The 20947-nt window shown below is 36.6% G+C and overlaps 3 protein-coding genes across 3 annotated transcripts; 2 read left to right on the forward strand and 1 right to left on the reverse strand.

The window, feature by feature from the left end:
* The first annotated feature begins 242 nt into the window (after positions 1–242).
* Positions 243–3928, forward strand: LOC126785194 (alcohol dehydrogenase-like). The gene is given in 12 exon segments (XM_050510808.1): positions 243–381; positions 491–627; positions 1307–1353; positions 1472–1687; positions 1689–1792; positions 1888–1970; positions 2070–2145; positions 2244–2305; positions 2403–2498; positions 3419–3536; positions 3539–3579; positions 3669–3928. Coding segments are annotated over 12 exon segments (1134 nt in total). The 5' UTR covers positions 243–344; the 3' UTR covers positions 3786–3928.
* A 773-nt stretch (positions 3929–4701) lies between these two features.
* On the reverse strand, positions 4702–13427 carry LOC126805506 (putative transcription elongation factor SPT5 homolog 1). The gene is made up of 22 exons (XM_050532281.1): positions 12989–13427; positions 11746–11987; positions 11523–11666; positions 11242–11400; positions 11093–11176; positions 10723–10793; positions 9889–10246; positions 9619–9774; positions 9422–9519; positions 9248–9296; positions 9006–9158; positions 8776–8919; positions 8580–8673; positions 8304–8462; positions 8176–8224; positions 8008–8102; positions 7766–7844; positions 6910–6964; positions 6704–6818; positions 6486–6626; positions 5270–5367; positions 4702–5034 (listed from the first exon to the last, which is right to left on the reverse strand). The coding sequence occupies exons 1-22, from the start codon at positions 13344–13346 to the stop codon at positions 4789–4791; spliced, it is 3147 nt and encodes a 1048-aa protein (XP_050388238.1). The 5' UTR covers positions 13347–13427; the 3' UTR covers positions 4702–4788.
* A 3515-nt stretch (positions 13428–16942) lies between these two features.
* On the forward strand, positions 16943–20878 carry LOC126805507 (probable glucuronosyltransferase Os03g0107900). Its single transcript, XM_050532282.1, has 8 exons — positions 16943–17327; positions 17689–17835; positions 17964–18028; positions 18119–18188; positions 19043–19261; positions 19922–20065; positions 20211–20346; positions 20450–20878. Exons 1-8 carry the CDS (start codon positions 16962–16964, stop codon positions 20677–20679), a joined length of 1377 nt encoding a protein of 458 aa, XP_050388239.1. The 5' UTR covers positions 16943–16961; the 3' UTR covers positions 20680–20878.
* The last annotated feature ends 69 nt before the right edge of the window (positions 20879–20947 follow it).

Consider the following 20947-nt stretch of genomic DNA (forward strand, 5'->3'; position numbering starts at 1 on the left):
AGTTTAGTAATGATTTTAACCAACTTGTAGAAACCAGGGATTAGATTCCCACAACTGGAATCAATGAGTGGTTTTGGTTTTGGTTTTGCTTCTGGTATTATTTGCTGTGATTATTGAAAAGTCTATTATTATAGTACAAACGGTCCAATATAGCATTACATGGAAAGTGACTCCAGTCTTTTAAGCGTATAAATACCAAAGAAAGTTGTCTTTATTTTCCACCACATCAAAATCACACAAGGTTCTTAGTTCTTACAAGTCTGTCAGATACAACAAATCTTTCTTCACAGTTTCAGTTTCTTAGCTGCATTACTTTGTGTTTTTAGTGAAGAAAAGAAGGGAGAATGTCAAGTACTGAAGGAAAGGTCATATGCTGCAGAGGTATCATATAAACATAATACAGAGTTGTTCAAGTTCATATTATGATCTTGCAAGTTCTGGTTCTTAGTTTCATGGAAGTAAGAAGTAACTTTGCTTTTTATTGGTGCAGCTGCTGTGGCATGGGAAGCAGGGAAGCCATTAGTGATTGAAGAAGTAGAGGTAGCACCTCCTCAGGCCAATGAAGTTTGTGTCAAGATTCTTTATACCTCCTTGTGCCATACTGATGTTTACTTCTGGGAAGCCAAGGTACATTTGTATTTTATTCGACCTTATTTGAGTAGACATAAACCGAAATAGCGATACAATTTCTCATTGTCATATAGTCGAACATGTTATGTTGTTGGTCGCATGTTAATATGTATAGTATAAAGAGACTAGTACTCACCATACTAAACTGGGTTTTTCATATTGCAGGGACCTATGTAACACCGACACTTCAAAGGCTGAAGTGTTGGAGTGTCCGACACGGTGTCCGACACGCCACGTGGCGTTTCGGAAAATGTTGACTTTTTTGACACGGCCGAACACGTTGACCGACACGCCACCTACTGTTTCTGACACGCCACATCAACATTTAAAATTAAAAAAAAAAAACCTAAGCCCTAAGCCTTAATACTCAGTTCTCACCTCGCAACTTTCCTTCTGTTTTGCTTCAAAGCAGAGGACGACGCAAAAAAAGCCTTATCTGTGATTCTGTGGTGGGAATTGAAGTGAGTCTCTCTGGAATTCAAGAACCCAATAAAGATTTGGCTGCTGAGAATCTGCTAGATCTGAAGAAGAACATTAATATATATATATATATATTTTACAAATTAATATATATTAAATTATATATAAATTGTCGTGTCGATGCCGTGTCGGGATCTAGGTTTTTAAGATTTTCCGTGCCGCGGTGTCGGTGTCGGTGTCGGTGCTACATAGGCAGGGACAAAACCCTTTATTTCCTAGGATCTACGACCATGAGGCTGGAGGGTATGTAATTTTCTGTCGACCTATGTCAAATTAATATACAGAACATTGTACATGAATTATGTCCGTTTGATCGTTACTAATGAGGGTTTACAATGGTGTTCGATTTGTCAACATTCAGGATTGTGGAGTGTGTTGGTGAAGGAGTGACTGAACTCAAGCCGGGGGATCATGTGCTGCCGGTGTTCACTGGGGAGTGCAAGGAGTGTGATCACTGCAAATCAGAAGAGAGCAACATGTGTAGCCTCCTCCGGATAAACACAGACAGGGGAGTGATGCTTAACGATGGAGAATCAAGGTTTTCGATTAAGGGAAAACCTATATACCACTTTGTCGGTAACTTTTAGTGAGTACACTGTGGTACATGTTGGCTGCCTTGCCAAGATCAACCCCGAAGCTCCTCTAGACAAAGTTTGTATTCTCAGTTGTGGAATCTCAACTGGTATGCAGCTCAATAATTTAGTTAGTATATGTTAAATATCGCAATTTAATGGTCTAAATTGAGATCAATGTTTAACATATTGGATATGTTTTCAGGTTTGGGAGCTACTCTTAATGTTGCAAAACCAAAAAAGGGCTCTTCAGTAGCTGTGTTTGGATTGGGAGCTGTAGGCCTTGCTGTGAGTTTCTCAAACATTTTGCTTTATTCCATTTTAAACTTCACTGCTTATGTAAGATGAAATATATACATGTTTAATTACAAATTCTCCTATTTTCAGGCTGCTGAAGGAGCCAGGATGGCTGGGGCTTCAAGGATTATTGGTGTTGATTTGAATTCCAGCAGATTTGAAGATGGTCAGATAGTTATAAATTCCCCTAAAGAAGTGATTGTTTTTCTTCATTTTTCTCCTGGCTAGCATTGCTGCATTTCTGAATTATTTGGTTCTTGGCAGCTAAAAAATTTGGTATCACCGAATTTAAGAACCCAAAAGACCACAAAAAACCATTTCAAGAGGTTTGTTTCTAACTCGCTAGACTTGTTTAGTAATCCTTCCCTCTTACAGGAACTATCCATGTTTATTTAAAAGCTTTTGTTATAAATTCCTAATTAGGTGATTGCTGAGCTGACTGATGGAGGAGTTGACCGAAGCATCGAATGCACTGGAAATGTTGAAGCCATGATATCTGCATTTGAATGTATCCATGATGTTGTAGACACAAGAAATTTAATGAAGTAAATCATTTTCATTAAATGATTAAATCGACCAAGAACCCGATAAAATTGCACACGTGGCCCAAAAGTCAACAAAATCAGTACGAATCCGAATAAAATTCGGATTCGTACATAAACGGATGATCGTAATCGAAACTACGTGATTCCGACTTTAATTGGAAATTGGATGTCATTGACGATCGAAATGGTAATTGAACATTTGATTAAATTAATAAATTCCTTTACGTTTATAATTAAATCAATTATTTGAATTTGTTTAATTTAATTATTCTCATAACTAATTTTAAATTAATCAGAAAATACATATTGATTTAATTATACAACTAAAGAAATATTATTACTTTAGTGTCATTAAAATATTTTATAAAATAGAAGTCTTGACACTATAAATACTCCTTCCAACATAAAGAGATGGGGGATTTTTTTTACATTGGAGAAGAAGAGAGAAAATCACTTGAGCAAGATCACTCTCGAGAAATCCCGAAGTCTCACAAGTTCATGAAGAATCATCAAGCTACTAAATCGCTCGTTCTTCATCAAATCCATTTCCAAACTCAAGTCCACGAAGAATCATCAAGCTACCAAATCGCTCGTTCTTCATCAAATCCAAATCCAAATCAAACTCAAATTCTCAAGATCAAGTGCACATCACCCTTGAGCCAAGTTACATACGGAGATAGAATCAGAGGAGTTCACAAAGATTGTAACCCCGCGCTTGATTATTAATAAATTACATTTTATTTGTACACGTGTCTGCATTCTTGTTTGTTTTCAGATTCTCGTTCTACATTACTCAACATTTCTGGATTCATCACAGAAATGTACTGATGTCCCTAACTGGCCCACAACATTTTGAGCGCTTATAAGTAACCACAGGACTTATATTTGTCATAGGGTTGGGGTGTTGTTGTTCTTGTGGGAGTGCCACACAAAGAAGCTGTCTTCAAGACTCATCCAGTGAACTTTCTGAATGAAAGGACTCTCAAGGGTACCTTCTATGGCAACTACAAGCCGCGACAGACATTCCATCTGTTGTGGAGAAATACATGAACAAGGTAAGCTAACTTGCAGATGCTCTAAAAGTTTCTTTTATTTTTCTGTGTTCTTTGTATGTACTCAATCGATTTTAAAATCGATTTTTTAGGAACTGGAGCTAGACAAATTCATCACCCATCAAGTCCCATTTTCTCAAATCAACAAGGCATTTGACTACATGCTTAAGGGGGAAGGTCTTCGTTGCATTATTACCATGGAGGAGTGAAAGTTCTTTGCCTTTGATGTTATTTATGACCATACAATTCTTATTATCCATTTCAGTCTTTCAATTTTCTCAACTTTATGTAGTTTAATTTACATGTAAATGCAACAATATATGTCCAACTGATTCTGTTGGACAGCTTCTGTGATCCTGTGAAGTGTGAACATATGAATATCAATGAATCTTCACTCGAAATATTAGTCCTTACTGTAGTTGGTTCTGCGATGCTACTAAAATAGTACTGTTGAAATTTACCTGTCACTTTAGCAGGCAGCTCTATAGTTGATTGGCTTGACGATAATCATGGGGAAAATAGAGTTAGAAATCAAATCGATTTGTAATGTCATCAAACACACGAGCTAAAGAAGACATGAAGCATGACAATGTGGTTGATAGCAGTCGCAAGAACCATAGCGTCCGTCTCAAAATATTAAAGGAGACTAAAGCAAGCAACACATTTGCTCCACCTGCTAGTACTAGAGCTTCAGCAAGTTCGGGCTCTTCATCTTATTGAAGAGACTAAACGTCTCCGTACAATGTTACCAATACCTGTTAAGAGGTTCGATCCATATTTAGCTTCACCCACCCTCCTTGCACATATACCTTGCTTCTTTCGATTCTCGTTTCTAGTCCAAATGATTGCTTTCTGAATAGAAACTGGTAGCATTACAATGTACCTTTGAACTAAACTGTATGTCCAAATCCATCCTAGATTTCGAATACAAAGCCATATTTCCCTTTCGACGTGCACCAACTCCAAGAACAAACCCAGAACCGACGGAAAATGAAAACATAAAAACAGTTCTAGTGGCACCAGTCCGGCAGTCCTCCCTTTGTAAGTGCGAAGTCATAAATCCTACTCACTGTTGTTCGATCAAAGAAAGAACAGTTGAATGGAAAGGCTAAAAAGAATCTGGAATGGGTATCGCTTTGCCAAAAGATTAATATTACTCGAAAACAAAAAATAACAATAATATACACTGAACCTTTATTTGTTCCCACCAAATTATGATTGAGCTAGTTTAGACAAAATAGCCAAGTCTAATATTTTAACATCAAGAGTGTCATCAACCTTGACAATTCCATCTGTGCCATCCACACCAATCAGCTTGCCGGTGGCACCACGTAATGAGCCACCCATGATTTTGATCTTATCATTCTTCCTCGGTTCGACTACCTCCATTTCATTTGGAAGTACCGTTACAGTTTCACCACTGGCACCCGACCCAAGAGCTACCCTACATGACCCATTCTGAACCAACAGCAATAACATTAGTATCTAATGTAATTGCAGGGGAACTTCAAACCGCAATGTCAGTTCTTAGATAATTCACAAAGGACCAACTCTTAATATAAGGATAACTTATTACTACTTCAATAATTCTCAGAGATCATGACATCCCTTGATGAACATACTGTATAGGTATCTTCGTATTTCAAAACAATCATATATCTGTACAATTTAGGAGCACGGTCCAAGAACATACCAGGAGCACTTCTCTGACAACTCCAGTAGTTTCCTCTCCAGAATTACGTACATTGACCAAAATGTCTGGCATGAACCACGGTCCTTCATTGTCCCCACCTGCTACCATATAATACATTAGAACTTAAACATACCGAGCTAAGCAATTTGAAAAAGGATTAAATGCCATGAGACTAGTCGCCAGCCTATCTCTAATTAGGCAAGGATATCACCAACAATTTACCAACTAGTCATATACAAACAGCCAAACACCTCCCCCCCCCCCCCTCCCCTTTCATTGTCAACACAGCAGAAAGTGCAATTAGAGAGGAGGTTTAACCGTATAGGTGCAAGCAGACTATAGGAAGCCGGCCAATCTCTAACTAAGCGAGAAATATTATCAGAACGATGCATTGGAATACAAAGAACCAAACACTACCTCCATATAAATAAATAAAATCTTTTTTTTTGTTATTATTTTCCTCCCTTTAGGTACAGTAAGGCCTCTGGAGTGGCTATGTAAAGTATCAATTCGAAAATAAAGCAAACATTAGAGACTACAATAAAATCTCGTTAAATTAATACCCGATAAATTAATAACATTGTTGAAATAATATTTTTTGTCGGTTCTGACTCGGGGCTAACGTGCTAAATTAATAATTCGCTAAATTTATAATATAATAGAAATTCAAGGAATCATAATGACCCCATTGAATATATAAATTAATAATGACATAGTTTATATAAAAAATTTACATTTATGAGGATTCATTAAAAATCTTTTGTTGATTTAATTATCATCAAATATAATAACATCATACATTAAACAATATAATGTTTTTTACAAAGTAATACATCGGAAAAAATGGTATATCTAATAAGGTATATATGATTAATTAAACAATGTCACATCACTCACATATAAAACTCTTTTTTTTTCTTCAAAAAACTGAAAGAAAATAACTATTATACCTCGATAAATTAATAAGTTATTAATTAATATATTATTAATTCATCAATATATTAATATCTCACTAAAATAATAAATTTCATCAGACCCAAAGCTATTAATTTATAGAGGTTTTACTGTACAAACACTTAGAAAACAGTCAAAACACTACCCACAGATAGGTAATCAGAAAGCCCCAGGAAACAGGTAGCCCAACTCCCAGTTAACCAAAGAAATTAGAGTTTATCTCAACAGTATGTGTGTAATGCAAGAAAACTGGAAATCAAACCTATAACAGGAGACATCATATCTAGACCAGTCCCTGGTGTCATTGGCTGACCTCCTGGAGTTCCAGGAAGATACGATGCTGAGTTTGGTGTCATAGGCTGCCCACCAGGAGTTGACGGCAAGTACGGGCTAGGAGCATTTGCTGCATGTATTAAACTACAGTAAGAAATACAAAAATAGTGTGCAAATACATTTTTGAAATATGTGAAGCAACTGTACCATAACCAGTACTGTCCCTTGGTGTTCCAGCTTCGCTATAATTCCCACCAGGAGTGTTGGCCCAACCTGAACCAGGGGTTGGAGCTTCATATGTCCGTGAAGGAGGACTTCCTGGCTGAAAACCACAATCATTCAAGTTAATTAAGATATGATTAGATAAATAAATCTGTATGCAGTCTCAGGCCTGTAATGCACTGATTACTCACCTGATACTGTGGACTAGAACCCCAAGAACCAGGGTTTCCTTCCTCCCAGCTATCCCTAATTTATCAGCATCATAGTTCAAACAAAAACATCAGTAATAGTGCACATCAGATTTCCCAATTGCCAAACTATAAATGTCACATCCTTTCCTTTTCCTTTCTCTCTCTCTCAACCATTGAATCACCGCGTGTTTCGCTTATAAGCATATTTTTCTCATTATTATTTGAAAGCATTTGGTAAGTACTTATCATGATGCATCCAGAATAATAGAACAAGTATGTTTAGAAAACAATCCTCCTGAGCTCATACAGAGTATTATTTTGCATATAATAAACACAGGTATGCAAATAGTGTACCGTTTAAATGCACAGGTGACAGAATAATTAAGATTAAGTAAAATGGCTTTTGTTACAGATACGTCTTTCACTTTATATATACTCATAACTAATCATGGAATCTGACAGGAGGAACAGAACATCAATCATCATGTGTAGTGCTTCTGGTCTCTTTTATATTTTTCCACTATAAAGTCCATACGAATCTTAAAATTAAAACCAATAAAGATCCTATACACTACAGATTGGGCACATTCGACTTTTTCATTTTGACAGACATAATCCATATTTCTCCCCACAATTCTACTGTTGTATATCTAACTCCAAGGTACAGTATTCTTTTTCAAACCGTCATTGCAGATTTGAAACCTAAAACTTCCGTGTACAATATTTATTTCACCTTCATTGGACCTGGCAAGTCTTACTATGGGAGGCAAAATTAAGTTCAGCTACCTACGTATTACCTTCAAAGACATACCACAAACCTTGCTCAAATACTAGTTCAACATTAACGAACACAAACCTGGCCGGGCTCATAGGTGCATAAGGATTCCATGCTCGATCACGCATCGGAGTCCTCATGCCATCATGAATAGGCGTTGCTGCATTAAGAATAATACAAATATGAATACAAACATATCTGCCATTAATGCATGTTCACGCCCATTAAATTATGGTCCAAACAACATTAATCTGGGAACCTCAACAAGATAAGAGGCCAAGTTTTTCAAGTATTTAAAACCTAAAAATTTTCAGAAAACCAACCTCCGGCATCCCTCATTGGAGTCATATATGGATGGAGTGGAGTTCGAGAAGGATGAATTGGGGTCTGACTTCCCATACCGTAGCTAGATGTATCACTGGAAAACATTCAGATCCGAGTCAGTAACCGATGGTGAATGTCTTAAAAATACCATATTTAATAATAATTACCGATATGGTGTTGTAATAGCCACGTTGTCAGAAATACAATTCCGGTCAACTGCAAGCATGGTAAAAGAGTTATGGCCCATAAAGATGCATAAAGAATAAAGCAGCCAATAAATCCCACACAGACTTGCCTGTAACAACTTTCATTTGGGACTCGAGTTCCACACGTACACTAGTTCCCTTAACCTCAACAACACGCCCACGGTAGCCTTTATAGTCACCCTGACGCACTTTTACTGTAGTCCCTACCAATCCATCATGACCTCTTCCTCCTCTATTTCTTCCCCCAACTGAACCATGATAACAATAATATTATTACTAACTTGTTCAATAAAGTTTGGCCAAACGAGATAAAAACTCGAAGAAAAAAGGTAAAAGAAATCTCTGATTGAATATCCGGAGCATACAATTATTAGGAGGGCCTCCCCTAGCAAACCTTCTTGGGGACTGGGGAATAGCAGGAGGAGCTCGAAGCTGATCAAATCTAGAGTAGGTGTCACCCTACAAGTTTATGTAGGATTAAAAACAGTATAAAATACTGAAACGAAGACGATAAACTGGAAGAAAGAGTACAGATTCATATAAAGAGCACCGAGGTTTTACATTTCTATCACCATTGGCACGTGATCCTCCCACAACACGACAAGAAAGTGACTTAACACAGATAAAGCCTGCATGCTCTATGTGATGGCGATCATAAATGAATAAGACTCCTCTGTATATGTGTTCCACGGGACCTTGTTTCCCCTATTTTGGCAACAGCAGTGACGAAAGACTGAGATACAAATTCTTGGAATAAGGTACACAAATGGACAAATACAGAACTATCTCACCTTGGAAGGACCATCAATGACCCTCACAACGTCTTTCACAGATATTGTGTTTTTATAACAATCTTGCACACTAAGCTTTTTGTCAATCTTGCATTTGATCTCTCTTAATTTGACAAGGGCAACCTCAGGTCTCTCAGGAACTCCCTTAAGGACCTGGAGAAGAGTTGGAGATCAGAAAATGTGAAAAAGCACAGAATGGGAACATCAGACAATTCAGACAATTGTCAAGTTCAATCACATACCTGACAGGCTTCAGTTTCAACACGTATAATTACACCAAAGCTATTATTACTGCACCAAATCAAACAAATTAATTAATTATTAAACATATCAAGTTTATATCGTAAACCTTGATAATAATGTAAACAAAAAGGCAGATAAAACAGATGACATATGAAAACAGACAAACAACTTACTCCAGTAGCACAAGATCATGAAGCTCGTACTCCCCAATTTTGGTAATACCAGATGTCACTTCAGAACTCTCCACAACGTCATCAGCAAATACACGGAGCTGGAGCCAAAAAACAATCAGGTAATTTTCAGATTACAATTTCCACAAAAGACTATTCCTGCAATCCAAGTGGTTTAAGAGAAGAGAAAGAACACTTACATGTTCCTTAGTTGTATCGGATAAAATGATGAGCACATGATTATCAACCTTGACAACCATACCAGTTGCACCTTCTTGAGTCCCAGATACAACCTTCACATGATTCCCAGGTTCAAAATACTTGCACAGTTCTTTTTCATTTACAGCAAGAGTTTTCTGCAAAACAAATTTATAGTAACACGTGGTCAAAACACTGATCAGTAGGACCTTCTAAAAAGCGACCCACCCCATCATAAACAAACCACCAGAAAAAAGAGAATTCATTATTACCGGAAGATCTTTCATATCAGGTCTGATATGCACGGTCCCTTCCTCAACTTTCTCCACCCGCCCTTTCAAGTTCTTTAGGTCTCCCTTGATGATGATGACTGCATCACCCTTCACAAAGTGTCCTTTCTTTCTGTTTGAAAATAAAGTTGACAAGCTGGCTACATCCCCCTCCCCATTCTCCCCAGGTTTCCGGAACTTTTCCAGTTCATCAAAAGTGGGATGTATGTTTTGAGTACTAATTGATTTCATTGAAACTACTTTATACAAGAAACCATCTTTAAACATCATTTTCTCAATGGTTTCAAAGTAGTCACCCGTCATTTGATCTCGTTTTCGCTCAACACGAATATGCAATTCTCTGAGCAGAGTATAAAGAGCATATGAGACAAAAAAAGGAAAGCAAAGACTTCAAAATAGAAAAAAACAAGAAACATAAATGATAACACTGAGCAGAGTATAAAGAACTTTTTACAAGAAGTATGGGAAACCTGATATGGAATTCCTAGGTCGCAAGGCAAGGGAGGATTAGGAGACAAAAAAAGAGAAAGTTGATGTAAAGACCTCTATTAGTAAAAGAAGAAAAAGAAGACAGATAGATAATGCTCACTTGCATAGCATAGAACCATTATTGTAATGAATTGTTATTCAGAAACCCCCAATATTTTATCAACCAACTTGAGCTTGTGCTAATGCATTTTTTTTTTCAAACAATGCAAGGGTAACATTGACAAGTCATGTAATAAAAATCAAAATAAATGCAGAAGGGGTTTCCTAGTAACAATTTGAGTTGTGTTAATAACAGCACATTATTGTAATAGTAGATACAAAAATTACCTAGCCTCATCTATATTCATAAAACGTGGTGGAGGAACAAATGCTTTCTTTTTCACAACTTCTCTGCCCTCCTGCATATATAAAGTATCACCTCAAGTTACAAGAAATAATCGACAAGGGCTTATAGGGGAGGGATGCGGATACAACACAATTCTGACAATTTTAGACCACCACCTCAACTGAATAGAAATTGTTATATGTTCAATTAATGACCAAAGTACAAAAAATGCAAATGACAATTAGATTTATGTGTGGAAATGAGAATTAACACAAATCCAATATGCAGGGAATCATTTAGAGAGAGCACCACCTCAATCGAATAAATAAGTATTTTAACTCAATTGCATGTAACATAGGTAACAAACCGTACCAGCTTATTTGCAAGGGCTTGTAAATCAATTCTTGGAATTAATTTAACTGTAACTCTTTGTCGTACATTATCCACATCGACAACCTGAGAAAAGAAGCTTGGAGTTAGATAGAGAACCCCAATAGTTATAAGCAAAATTCACTCAATACCTTGGCAAGGTCTCCTTTATATATACCAATCTTCATTCTGACCCAAGTATCCCTAGAAATTTCAATTGCCTTGCTTTCAACAGCAAGAACATCAGTCATTTCTCTAATAGGAACAAGACCAACTTTCTGGAGAAATATATTGCGCAATCCTTTGCAAGCCTGAAAAATATCAAAGCACCAGCAATAAAAATAATTGTCAGATAAGAAAAGCATGACCAAACTGCAAATATGATGAAATATGTAAATAGCCAAAAGTTTATGATATAAAAACGCATGCATACCTCTCTCACATGGGCTTCTTTTTCAGCTTCAACATATATAAAGTTCTTCAGGTGGTCAAGAGCAATAGCAGACCTGATGTTCAATTCAGGTTTATCAATATACTTCTGCATTAGGCAAGCAGCTACTTCTCGCTCTTTTCCAATCTGACAGGTACCATTACAAATACCGTTAGCATTCTATCATAATTTTCTACAACAGTATTAGTGTAGGAGAAAATCGTACCGCACATTTCACCATCCACAGCTTTGGGTCCAAAACAGAAGGTAAAAGAGCTTGCTGATCCACATCAGTCGTCTCCTCAGCATATTCTGTATGATGTTGCCTTGCATATCTTTCCTGTATTCTTCTTTCCAGATCCTCAACATCTTCTTGCTCCTGGTCCTCCATAATTGATGGGGGGCGATGATGGATCCTTCTACCATCGCCCTCCTCAGGTATATCAGCTCCAGTCTCAACAAAAAAGTCTGCATAAAAATTTTTAAAATGAAGTAAAGGAGATGTCAAATGAATTATATCTGACATAATGAGTTCCATCAAACTCAAGGATATTAAAATCAGAATGATATTCTACAGCCAACATTTCTACAGACCCTAAAAACCTTAAAAAGATCAACTGACCTCTATCAATATAGAATTAAACTAATATTTTCAAACAACCAATCAGAGGAATTGTATGAAATGCATGGTCGTGAATGAATTCACTCGTACTTTTAGATACTAGAATAGAGAAACAGTCCAGTTAAACAGCACTCCTCAAATTCATCTTAATTAGAACAAGAACAAGACCTTGAATTCTCACCATGTGAGACACATCCCCACACCATAACATGAGTGAAAGTCAGCAGTAAACTAATTGTTCATTTCCCATCTTGCCAGTAAAGCACAAGTTTCCTATCAAGGTTTCCTTATGCATTACACTAACCAAAAAATACACCAACAAAGCAGGAGTACCTATTATACATGCCTACTTCAGCTCCCCCTGGAAGATAGAAAGGAGAGTTTACCAAGAACTGTATAGTCTTCCAAATATGTCACCCCATTCTTGGACCTCTTTGCAAATATGCCTAAACTAGAAGCCACCAAATAGCCTATCTTTCACTAAAAGGGCATATGAGGATACCTCATACAATGTCAAGTATGGCACGGACAGTCATTAAAGACAACTCACTATTTAAAAATTTTAATCTTAACTAGAATCTCTATAAGCTTATCTCATTAACAATTAAGACTTATTAACCCAGCACACAGTCAAATTGAGCTTTTCATGGCCCAAATCGACAGTCATTACAAACCTCAGTAAATTTCCAATGAAACCAAACCAACTATGCATTTTACACGAAATCGATTCCGAAATTCACCACCTACAAAATTATAGCCAATTCTACTGCAAAATCTCTAACAAAAATTCAACCATAAAAACTAAATTCGAAATCAAACTAGATTCAGAGAGGTGTGGGAGGCTTACCGTCGTCGCCCTCATCCTCCTCTTCCTCCTCATCCGAATCGACCTCCGCTTCGATATCAAGAAACTGCGCACCGGAAGGCTTCTTCCTCTTCTGCTTCTTACTACGGCTCCCACCGGTATACGCGCCGTACTCCTCGTCGTCGTCGTCGTCCTCTTCCTCCTCGTCGTCCTCCTCCGCCACGTCGTCAATATAGCTCGACCTCCTCCGCTTCTGGCTGGACCTCTCTCGTCCCTTGCCGCGTGGCTCCTCCTCCTCCTCCTCCTCGTCTTCGTCGATTAGGCCTTGGTCGGGGTCGTACTCGTCCTCCTCCGGCTCCATGTCGTCTTCGTCTTCGTCTTCGTCTCTGTGGCGCGGCATGGTGGGGCGATTTGGGGTTCTAGGGTTTTGGCTTGAGAGAGAAAGAGTGCTGGTGCAAATGGAGATGGAAATTTTTAATTTTTTACCCAGAAGGGGATCTGTTTGTGTTTTTGCGATGAAGAAAGGATTATTTAAGTAATTGGGCCTTTCGGGTGCGAGTACGGGTCGGGCACACATGTCAGCCAAGTTCTTGGTGCAATTCGGCAATTCTGACGAAAATAAAAGAGACAGCACGAATCTGATGCATTCGGTAATAAAAAGCATCAATATTCAATAGTAGGATTCATATAGGTTAGGCTTAAAATAATCAAGATATCACTCTTTGGTTTATTGATAAGTCAAAATTAAGAAACTGAATTCATTAAAAAATTAGTACAAAGGATTTGATGAAGTTTCTACGGTGTAGATGATGAAGAAGAGAGAGAGAGATGAAGTTTCTTTTGTTAGAGGGGGTAAAACAGGGAAAATGAATTTTGCAAAAATCAAAAGATATATATACAGTAAATTAGGAGACGCAATTATAATCCTCATTTTTGAACATATTCGAATATTTATATATTTATTTATTATATGACTGAGTGTTAAGAAAATAAAAATATGTATATAATTAAATATATATATATATATAAAGGCAAAAATTATGAAGACGAGGATGAGTATGTAGAGAAATGAGGTTGTATATTTAGAGGTAATATAAGTGTTTTAATAGAAGTATTTTAATGTTATTTATTTATATAAATTTTTATTTACATGACATGAGTAGGTAGAAAATAAATATATATATATATATAAGTAAATAACATAAACAAATATTTCTTGTAATATTTTTTGCATTTATTTTTATTATTATTCAAATTAAATTAAATTAAATTAATAGAATGACAGTAATATCTTTCATATGCATGACATCACATTCAAAATTTGATGGAAAATGTTAAATTTACAAACGGGAAATCGGCAACTTTACGAAGTTAAGGAGGTAGATTGACCCAATTGCAAGTTGAAAGTGTAAATTGACAATTTCAGCCAAATTCAAGAAGATAAGAAAAGCAAGGACGAAAAACGTGCAAGTAAAGGGATAACCTAACTCAACTAGGATATATTTTCCTAGTTATATAAGAATATTGGAGCTTAAAGGAACAATAAATCCAAGAGTCCATAATAAAAGAGGAAATGAAGTCAAATTTCAAGATGGAGTCATAATTCGACTAGGAAATCAAATTTACTTTGTGAAAATATGCGACAAGAGAGGATTCTAGAAGATCACATGGTTTGCACATAGTCATTAACGCAAAAGATGATGTATATATCTAGTGCAATAAAGACCTAAGGCACAACAAGGGAAGGGAGAACGAAGAGTTAAAAAAGAAAATCTCTCAAACAATGAGTCAAAATTGCATTAGAGATGAATTGAATCAAAAATGGGAAATTATGAAGGAGATAACGTGCAAAAGATGTTCATATCCTCTTAGATTTAGATTCTACTCTCTTAAGATTTGTTAGTAAACTATTGGAGAAGAATGAAACCCAATAATGATGTCCCCTATATAAAGAGGCATAGAGGCATCGTTTTATTCATCACACAAAACAAAGCTAGCTCTCTCATCTCCTCCCTCTTTAACCTTAAATCCATGAACATCTCTTGGAGAAATTGCAATAAATAGTAAAATTATTGTTTTATTTTGTCGCGTAACTTCTAAATTAAAAGATTACATGGTTGTATGATTTTCGATTTATATAACATGTGTAGGATTCCTCAGGGTATGTGTTTAGGGTATATGCATGCTTGTGGATCAATTCTAGACACATTCAATACATATTTGTTTAAATTATTTTAGAATGCATGCTAGGGTTCTCTTTTCAAGTATGACCGCTAATAATTACAATTGCATGATCATTGAGTTTAAATTACACAAGTAGTGATTCTTCAACTTGAGCAATTAGGGTTTAAAGGTACCAAGAAGGCCACAAGAAGGCCAATGCATGCCCAAGCTTAGGCCCGGCCCTGGGGCAGTGCGAGCAGGGCGACCGCACATGGCACAAAATTAAGGGGGGCACAATGTTTATACATGGGATGATAATCTTTTGGTAATGATAATCTTAATTTTAATCTTAATTATTTATGGAAGATAATTAAGGGGAGTTATCAACTCCTTTATTAATTTTAGGTCTTCTCGACTCTTCCACAGCTTAATCCACGTTCAAACTTAATACTCATATATTAAATTTCTTTAAGTTTTCTTCATACATAGTTAAAAAAATCATGTTACTTTATAGCATTAACAAATAAGTTTTATGAGACTCTTGTCTCTAACTCTCTATTATCCAAAATCTAAAGTAAATACATTTTTCTTTTTAAAATTCATGTTTTAATGGTGAATCAATCAGTCAATTTGTTCAAATGATTAATCTCACAAAATATCTTCTGTTTTTTTCTCCTTAATTATAAAATATATGTACATATGATGCATATTTTGGTATTTTACAGTAAGTTAATACAAGGTAATTGAAAAATACATTAGAAATGTTGATGCGCGACACAAAATTAAAATTTAGCGTCCTGCTTGATGTTGTTTCGATATTTAAATACTTGTATTGAGGTTGAATAAACATTAATTGTATGTAGTTTACAAGGACACCAAATTTTGTTTCGCCTTGGGCATCAAAATTCCCAAAATCGGCCCCGGCCAAGCTCGTTAACACCAAGTCTAGCAGCCAAGTCAACCCACCCAATTGACAAACAAGGAATTTAAATTCACTTGAATTCTCACGGAGGTTCTTCCATCCACCCAGTGGAAGTTCACCTTATATTTGTTAAAGGCAAGTGTCAGTTAATATTTAATTTAAATTGTGACTCATGTTATGTCACATCATCAATTTTAATAGAAGTTGAATATTCACGGGATGGATGCAAGAATTTTCAGAATTCTCACCCAAAAAACCTAGATCAACCCTGACTATGCGCGACAACTCCGCGTCCATCGTTGCCACAATTTACACCTCGCTGTCACCATCTAGCTCTTACTTGTGTCGCCTTGACACAAAGACCCAAACCACCAACCCCCGATAGAGAAGATTACAAGGGATACTTCATGTACAGTACAAGATGATAGAAACATATTCAATCCAGTGAAGTATGTTGTGAATATACTTTACTTTTTCTCTATGATTTAGATATAATTGTTCTGACTAAACACACAAAAACACAATAATTCTTAACAACCTCTCATAGTTATTTTTTTTAGTAAAGAAAAATAAAAAAATAGTGGCCAAGTAAGATATCATTCCGAGATCGGGAGCAATTTAGATATGACAATTCACCCAGTTATGTTTTTCACAAAATAGAGCTCGAACCATGGTCTCATCGTAGTCAATCACGAGTGAAATGTTTACAGGTTCCGTCCCACTAGTAGCCGCCGTTTCCACTAGACCAACCCCCTTAGGTTGGATTATTGTTCCTTTTGATCTGGATCTTTTCACATTATGTCAAAGTGTGTTACTTATTTCGCTTACAATTATGCCCCTGCACTGCCCCCTTGTATTACAAAATATGTTCCTTTCTGTTTGTATCGCTTGGCTTCTCTAGTTCCGGCATTCCTGAAACTCTCTTGAGTCATGCTGGGAAGCACAAACAGCAAAGCCAGATCATTTAGCGCTCAACAGCCTCTATGCACCCGCAAGCACCAGATCGGAGCCCTCCTCCTCGTCGCCACCACCGTCTTCTTCACCAAGCTCCTCGACCGCTCCTCTCTCCCCTGCTCCTCCGCCGATCCCGTCGCCTCCACCACTTCACATCACTCCTCCGTCCGCGTCACCACCGGCGGTGACCTCCTCTGGCCTAACCGCGGGTACGGCGCCGTCGTCGACCTCAAGATTTACGTCTACGATGAGCGCGAGATCGACGCCCTCAAGGCCTTGATGTACGGCAGAGATGGCGCCATTGCATCCAGCTCTTGCTTGAAAGGCCAGTGGGGCACTCAGGTAAATTTATTCGATTCCGGTTGGTTTAGTTTGTTACAGTGTTGGTGTTTTTGATTAATTGTAATAGAAGACGTCAATTTTGATTTAGTTACTCTTGATTTTAAGTACATTGGTAAAATTGAAGTTTAATTACTGATAATTGTGAGGATATAGAACTCATTTATGGAGGTTTTCTATGCAAAATCTCGGTATACGAAGTCTGTACTTATTGCTTTTTGCTTGAAATTGTTACAATTTCTAGCGAGATTTGTGTCTGATTTTTCGATGAGGAAGGTGTAAGATGGAGATAACAAATGATGTGTTGAAATGGACGGTAGACATTTTATTCATGGGGATTGATCTGGTTGATTATGGTTTTTAGGTGAAAATACACAAGCTACTGCAAGAATCGAGTTTCCGGACGAGGAAGAAAGAGGAGGCGGACCTGTTTTTTGTGCCGACGTATACAAAATGTGTGAGAATGCTGGGTGGTCTTAATGATAAAGAGATTAACCAGACTTATGTGAAGGTACATTCTTTGTGGTTTTATTTGAACTGTCATTCTTGGGTGTGTTTTGTTCATGCCCTGCTCCAGTGTTATCGCTTCATAAGCAAAACAGGAGTTGAATGTTATGCTCACTTGTTCAATATATACAGGTGTTGAGTCAAATGCCATATTTCAGGCGATCTGGTGGTCGTGACCATATTTTTGTATTTCCAAGGTATATTTGATTTCCATGAAGTATGCTTTTTCCTAGCTTTTGCCAAACTTTTTTCATTATTGTTGCTCACTTTCATGCTTTTTTATGCAGTGGAGCTGGTGCGCATTTATTTAGGTCATGGGCAAAATTCATAAATCGCTCCATTATTCTTACCCCCGAGGTATTTACTTATTCCAGCATGTTTCTTTTTATGCTCCTGTGATTTATGAATTTGAAAAATGCACTGGTCTACCGTTTACATAGATACTCTGTAGTTTACAAGAATAATCTAAGATAATATTAAAGTTTTTTACCACCAAATTGTTTACCTGGATCACTTTAAATCAAGGGTTGCTGGAATGGGAAGTAAAATAATATTCACAATGTGAGTCAAGACATTACCATTACATCTCTGATACAAAGTATATGACAAAATAGAGCTAGGTAAGATTTAACCAAAAAAAGAAGAAGAGCTAGGTAAGAGAAATTTATGAAGTAAAATAGCATATTTCAAAATTTTGGGGAGCAGCAGGACTAATGTACCCGATGAAAATTGAGGAAAGAGAAAACACTGTAGCTAGAACGAACTTGAGAGATAATTAATAGAGGTTGTCGACATTTTATAGATACACTTTACCATTTATAGATACGTAAATGTTCTCCAGTTATATTTCTTCTATGTTTTGTTACCTGATTGTCATTCTAGATCATATATTTGAACCACGAGTTGAATGACAATAACAAAAACAGACTACTGAGAATATGACAATAACAAAAATAGACTACTGAGAAAACCCCTCTCTTCCTGCCTCCCTTCATACTATTTAGCCTTCTTAATTTTATTTATTGGATCATACAGGTTCTTTGTTTATTGTTTAAAAGTTTTTAGGACAGAGTTTTTTCACTTTGCATCTAGAGTGGTAGTGGCATTCATATGGAGATTTTAACAAGTTTGGGCGTAAAATGTAAGTTTCGTACAAATGATTGTTTATAGGGTATAGTGCATAAACGTAGTGAATTCGTATGTTAGTGCAGGGTGATCGGACTGATAAGAAAGATACAAGTGCGTTTAATACGTGGAAAGATATTATCATTCCTGGGAATGTTGATGATGGGATGACTACAAATGGTGCCAACCTTGTCCACCCTTTGCCACTATCGAAGCGGAAGTATCTTGCAAACTATTTAGGTCGTGCACAAGGAAAGGCTGGTCGCCTCAAGTTGATAGAGCTTTCTAAGAAGTATGCAGATAAGGTATACTTTATTTTCTTGTAACATGTCACGTGACTTAAAGTGATTATCTCATTTGTGGAATTTATTATGTTCATATACATTCTAGCTTTATCATGGAGTTCAGTTAAATTGTAAAGTTTAAGACTTTTATGATGTTTTCTTCACATTGGATGTATACCGTGGAAAAACAAAAGAGGGCTTTGTATTGAAAACTATGTGCACCAAAGCTAAGGAGCATCCTTGATGCACCTAATTAGTTGGGATTTATAAGTACCAACATTTGCTTTGTAATTTTTGAAAATTTTATGCTGGAATATCAAATACTGCAGAGGGAAAAATAGGACCTTCAATTTCATTCTCATTCATTCTTCAATCCACTTGGAGCTTGGATTTTTTAATTATACGAAGTCAAGCTGTAATTTAAGCACAACACTTGCATTTTGGTAAAGAACTGGTTCTTTTTTACGTTGCTAATTTTACAAGTACAGGTACTGTTTTATGAACTAGGATTCCTGTTTGTTTTAAATTATTGTGCTATATCTTTTACAAGTATAAGCTTTAATTTACATTTTGTTTTAAATTATACTGTGCTATATCTCTTTTGGTTTCATCTGATTCGTTTAGTATTAAAAATTCATGAATTTGGAATATCTCTAATTCTTGTATTGATGTTTTGAACAGTTGGAATGTCCAGAGTTGAAGTTCAGTGGCCCTGATAAATTGGGAAAGATAGATTATTTTGAACACCTGCGCAACGCCAAGTTCTGCCTTGCTCCACGTGGAGAGTCATCTTGGACTCTTCGGTTTTATGAGTCTTTCTTTGTGGTCTCTCTCTCTCTCTCTCTCTCTCTCTCTCTCAGTCAGCCTATGTAGAATTGTATTATATACATATTTAGATGTTGTTTTGGATAATGTATAATATGCATATATTATTTCCAGTCCTGTAGTAATTTTTGTGGTTCTATTACAGGAATGTGTCCCAGTGATATTATCGGATGAAGTAGAACTTCCTTTCCAGAATGTTGTTGATTACTCCCAGATATCGATTAAATGGCCATCGAGTCGAATAGGACCTGAGCTTTTGCAGTACCTAGAGTCAATACCAGGTGAGATGCATGATTCCACTCACATCTTTCTTTGGTTACGGTATACTCCAGCATATAAACGTATTGTTTCGTGTATTGGTTTATGACCTTTTCTTTCCCACAGATGAAATAATAGAGGGAATGATAAGCCGCGGCAGACAAGTGAGATGTTTATTTGCCTATGCTTCAGAATCGGCATCATGTTCTGCAATGCGTGCAATTTTGTGGGAACTTCAGAGAAAAGTCAGGTTGTTTCACCAATCAACGGAAACATTCTGGCTGCATGATGGATCTATTGTAAATAGAAACTTAGTCAAGTTCTCTGATTGGAGGCCTCCAATGCCTTTGCCTTGAGTACGCAACACTAGTGCCTTCATCATTTTCTTTTTCAACAACGTTAATTTTTGTTGTATATTGTTTATTCATTTTTTTTATCCTTAGTGAGGTATCCCAGTGATCCCATGTTGTAATTGTAGAACAACATCCGAAAATAATATTGCAAAATATATTTAAAACATAATGAAATTTTGTTGGTGTGCCTAATTTGTTAGATGCTTCATCCTTTGTTATCAGACTCATCTTATGGGTATTTTGTATTTGTGGTAATTACATGATTTACAGT

Source organism: Argentina anserina, chromosome 2, assembly GCF_933775445.1.
Source record: "Argentina anserina chromosome 2, drPotAnse1.1, whole genome shotgun sequence".
NCBI classification, from domain to species: Eukaryota; Viridiplantae; Streptophyta; class Magnoliopsida; order Rosales; family Rosaceae; genus Argentina; species Argentina anserina.

Coding starts and splice junctions, on each gene's coding strand:
- LOC126805506 (XM_050532281.1), bottom strand. CDS start 13,346: ATGCCGCGCCACAGAGACGAAGACGAAGACGAAGACGACATGGAGCCG. Junction 11,177..11,241: donor ATAAAGGAGACCTTGCCAAG/GTATTGAGTGAA, acceptor TTCTTTTCTCAG/GTTGTCGATGTGGATAATGT. Junction 5,035..5,269: donor TTGTCAGAGAAGTGCTCCTG/GTATGTTCTTGG, acceptor CTGTTGGTTCAG/AATGGGTCATGTAGGGTAGC.
- LOC126805507 (XM_050532282.1), top strand. CDS start 16,962: ATGCTGGGAAGCACAAACAGCAAAGCCAGATCATTTAGCGCTCAACAG. Junction 20,066..20,210: donor TTTATGAGTCTTTCTTTGTG/GTCTCTCTCTCT, acceptor GTTCTATTACAG/GAATGTGTCCCAGTGATATT. Junction 20,347..20,449: donor GTACCTAGAGTCAATACCAG/GTGAGATGCATG, acceptor TCTTTCCCACAG/ATGAAATAATAGAGGGAATG.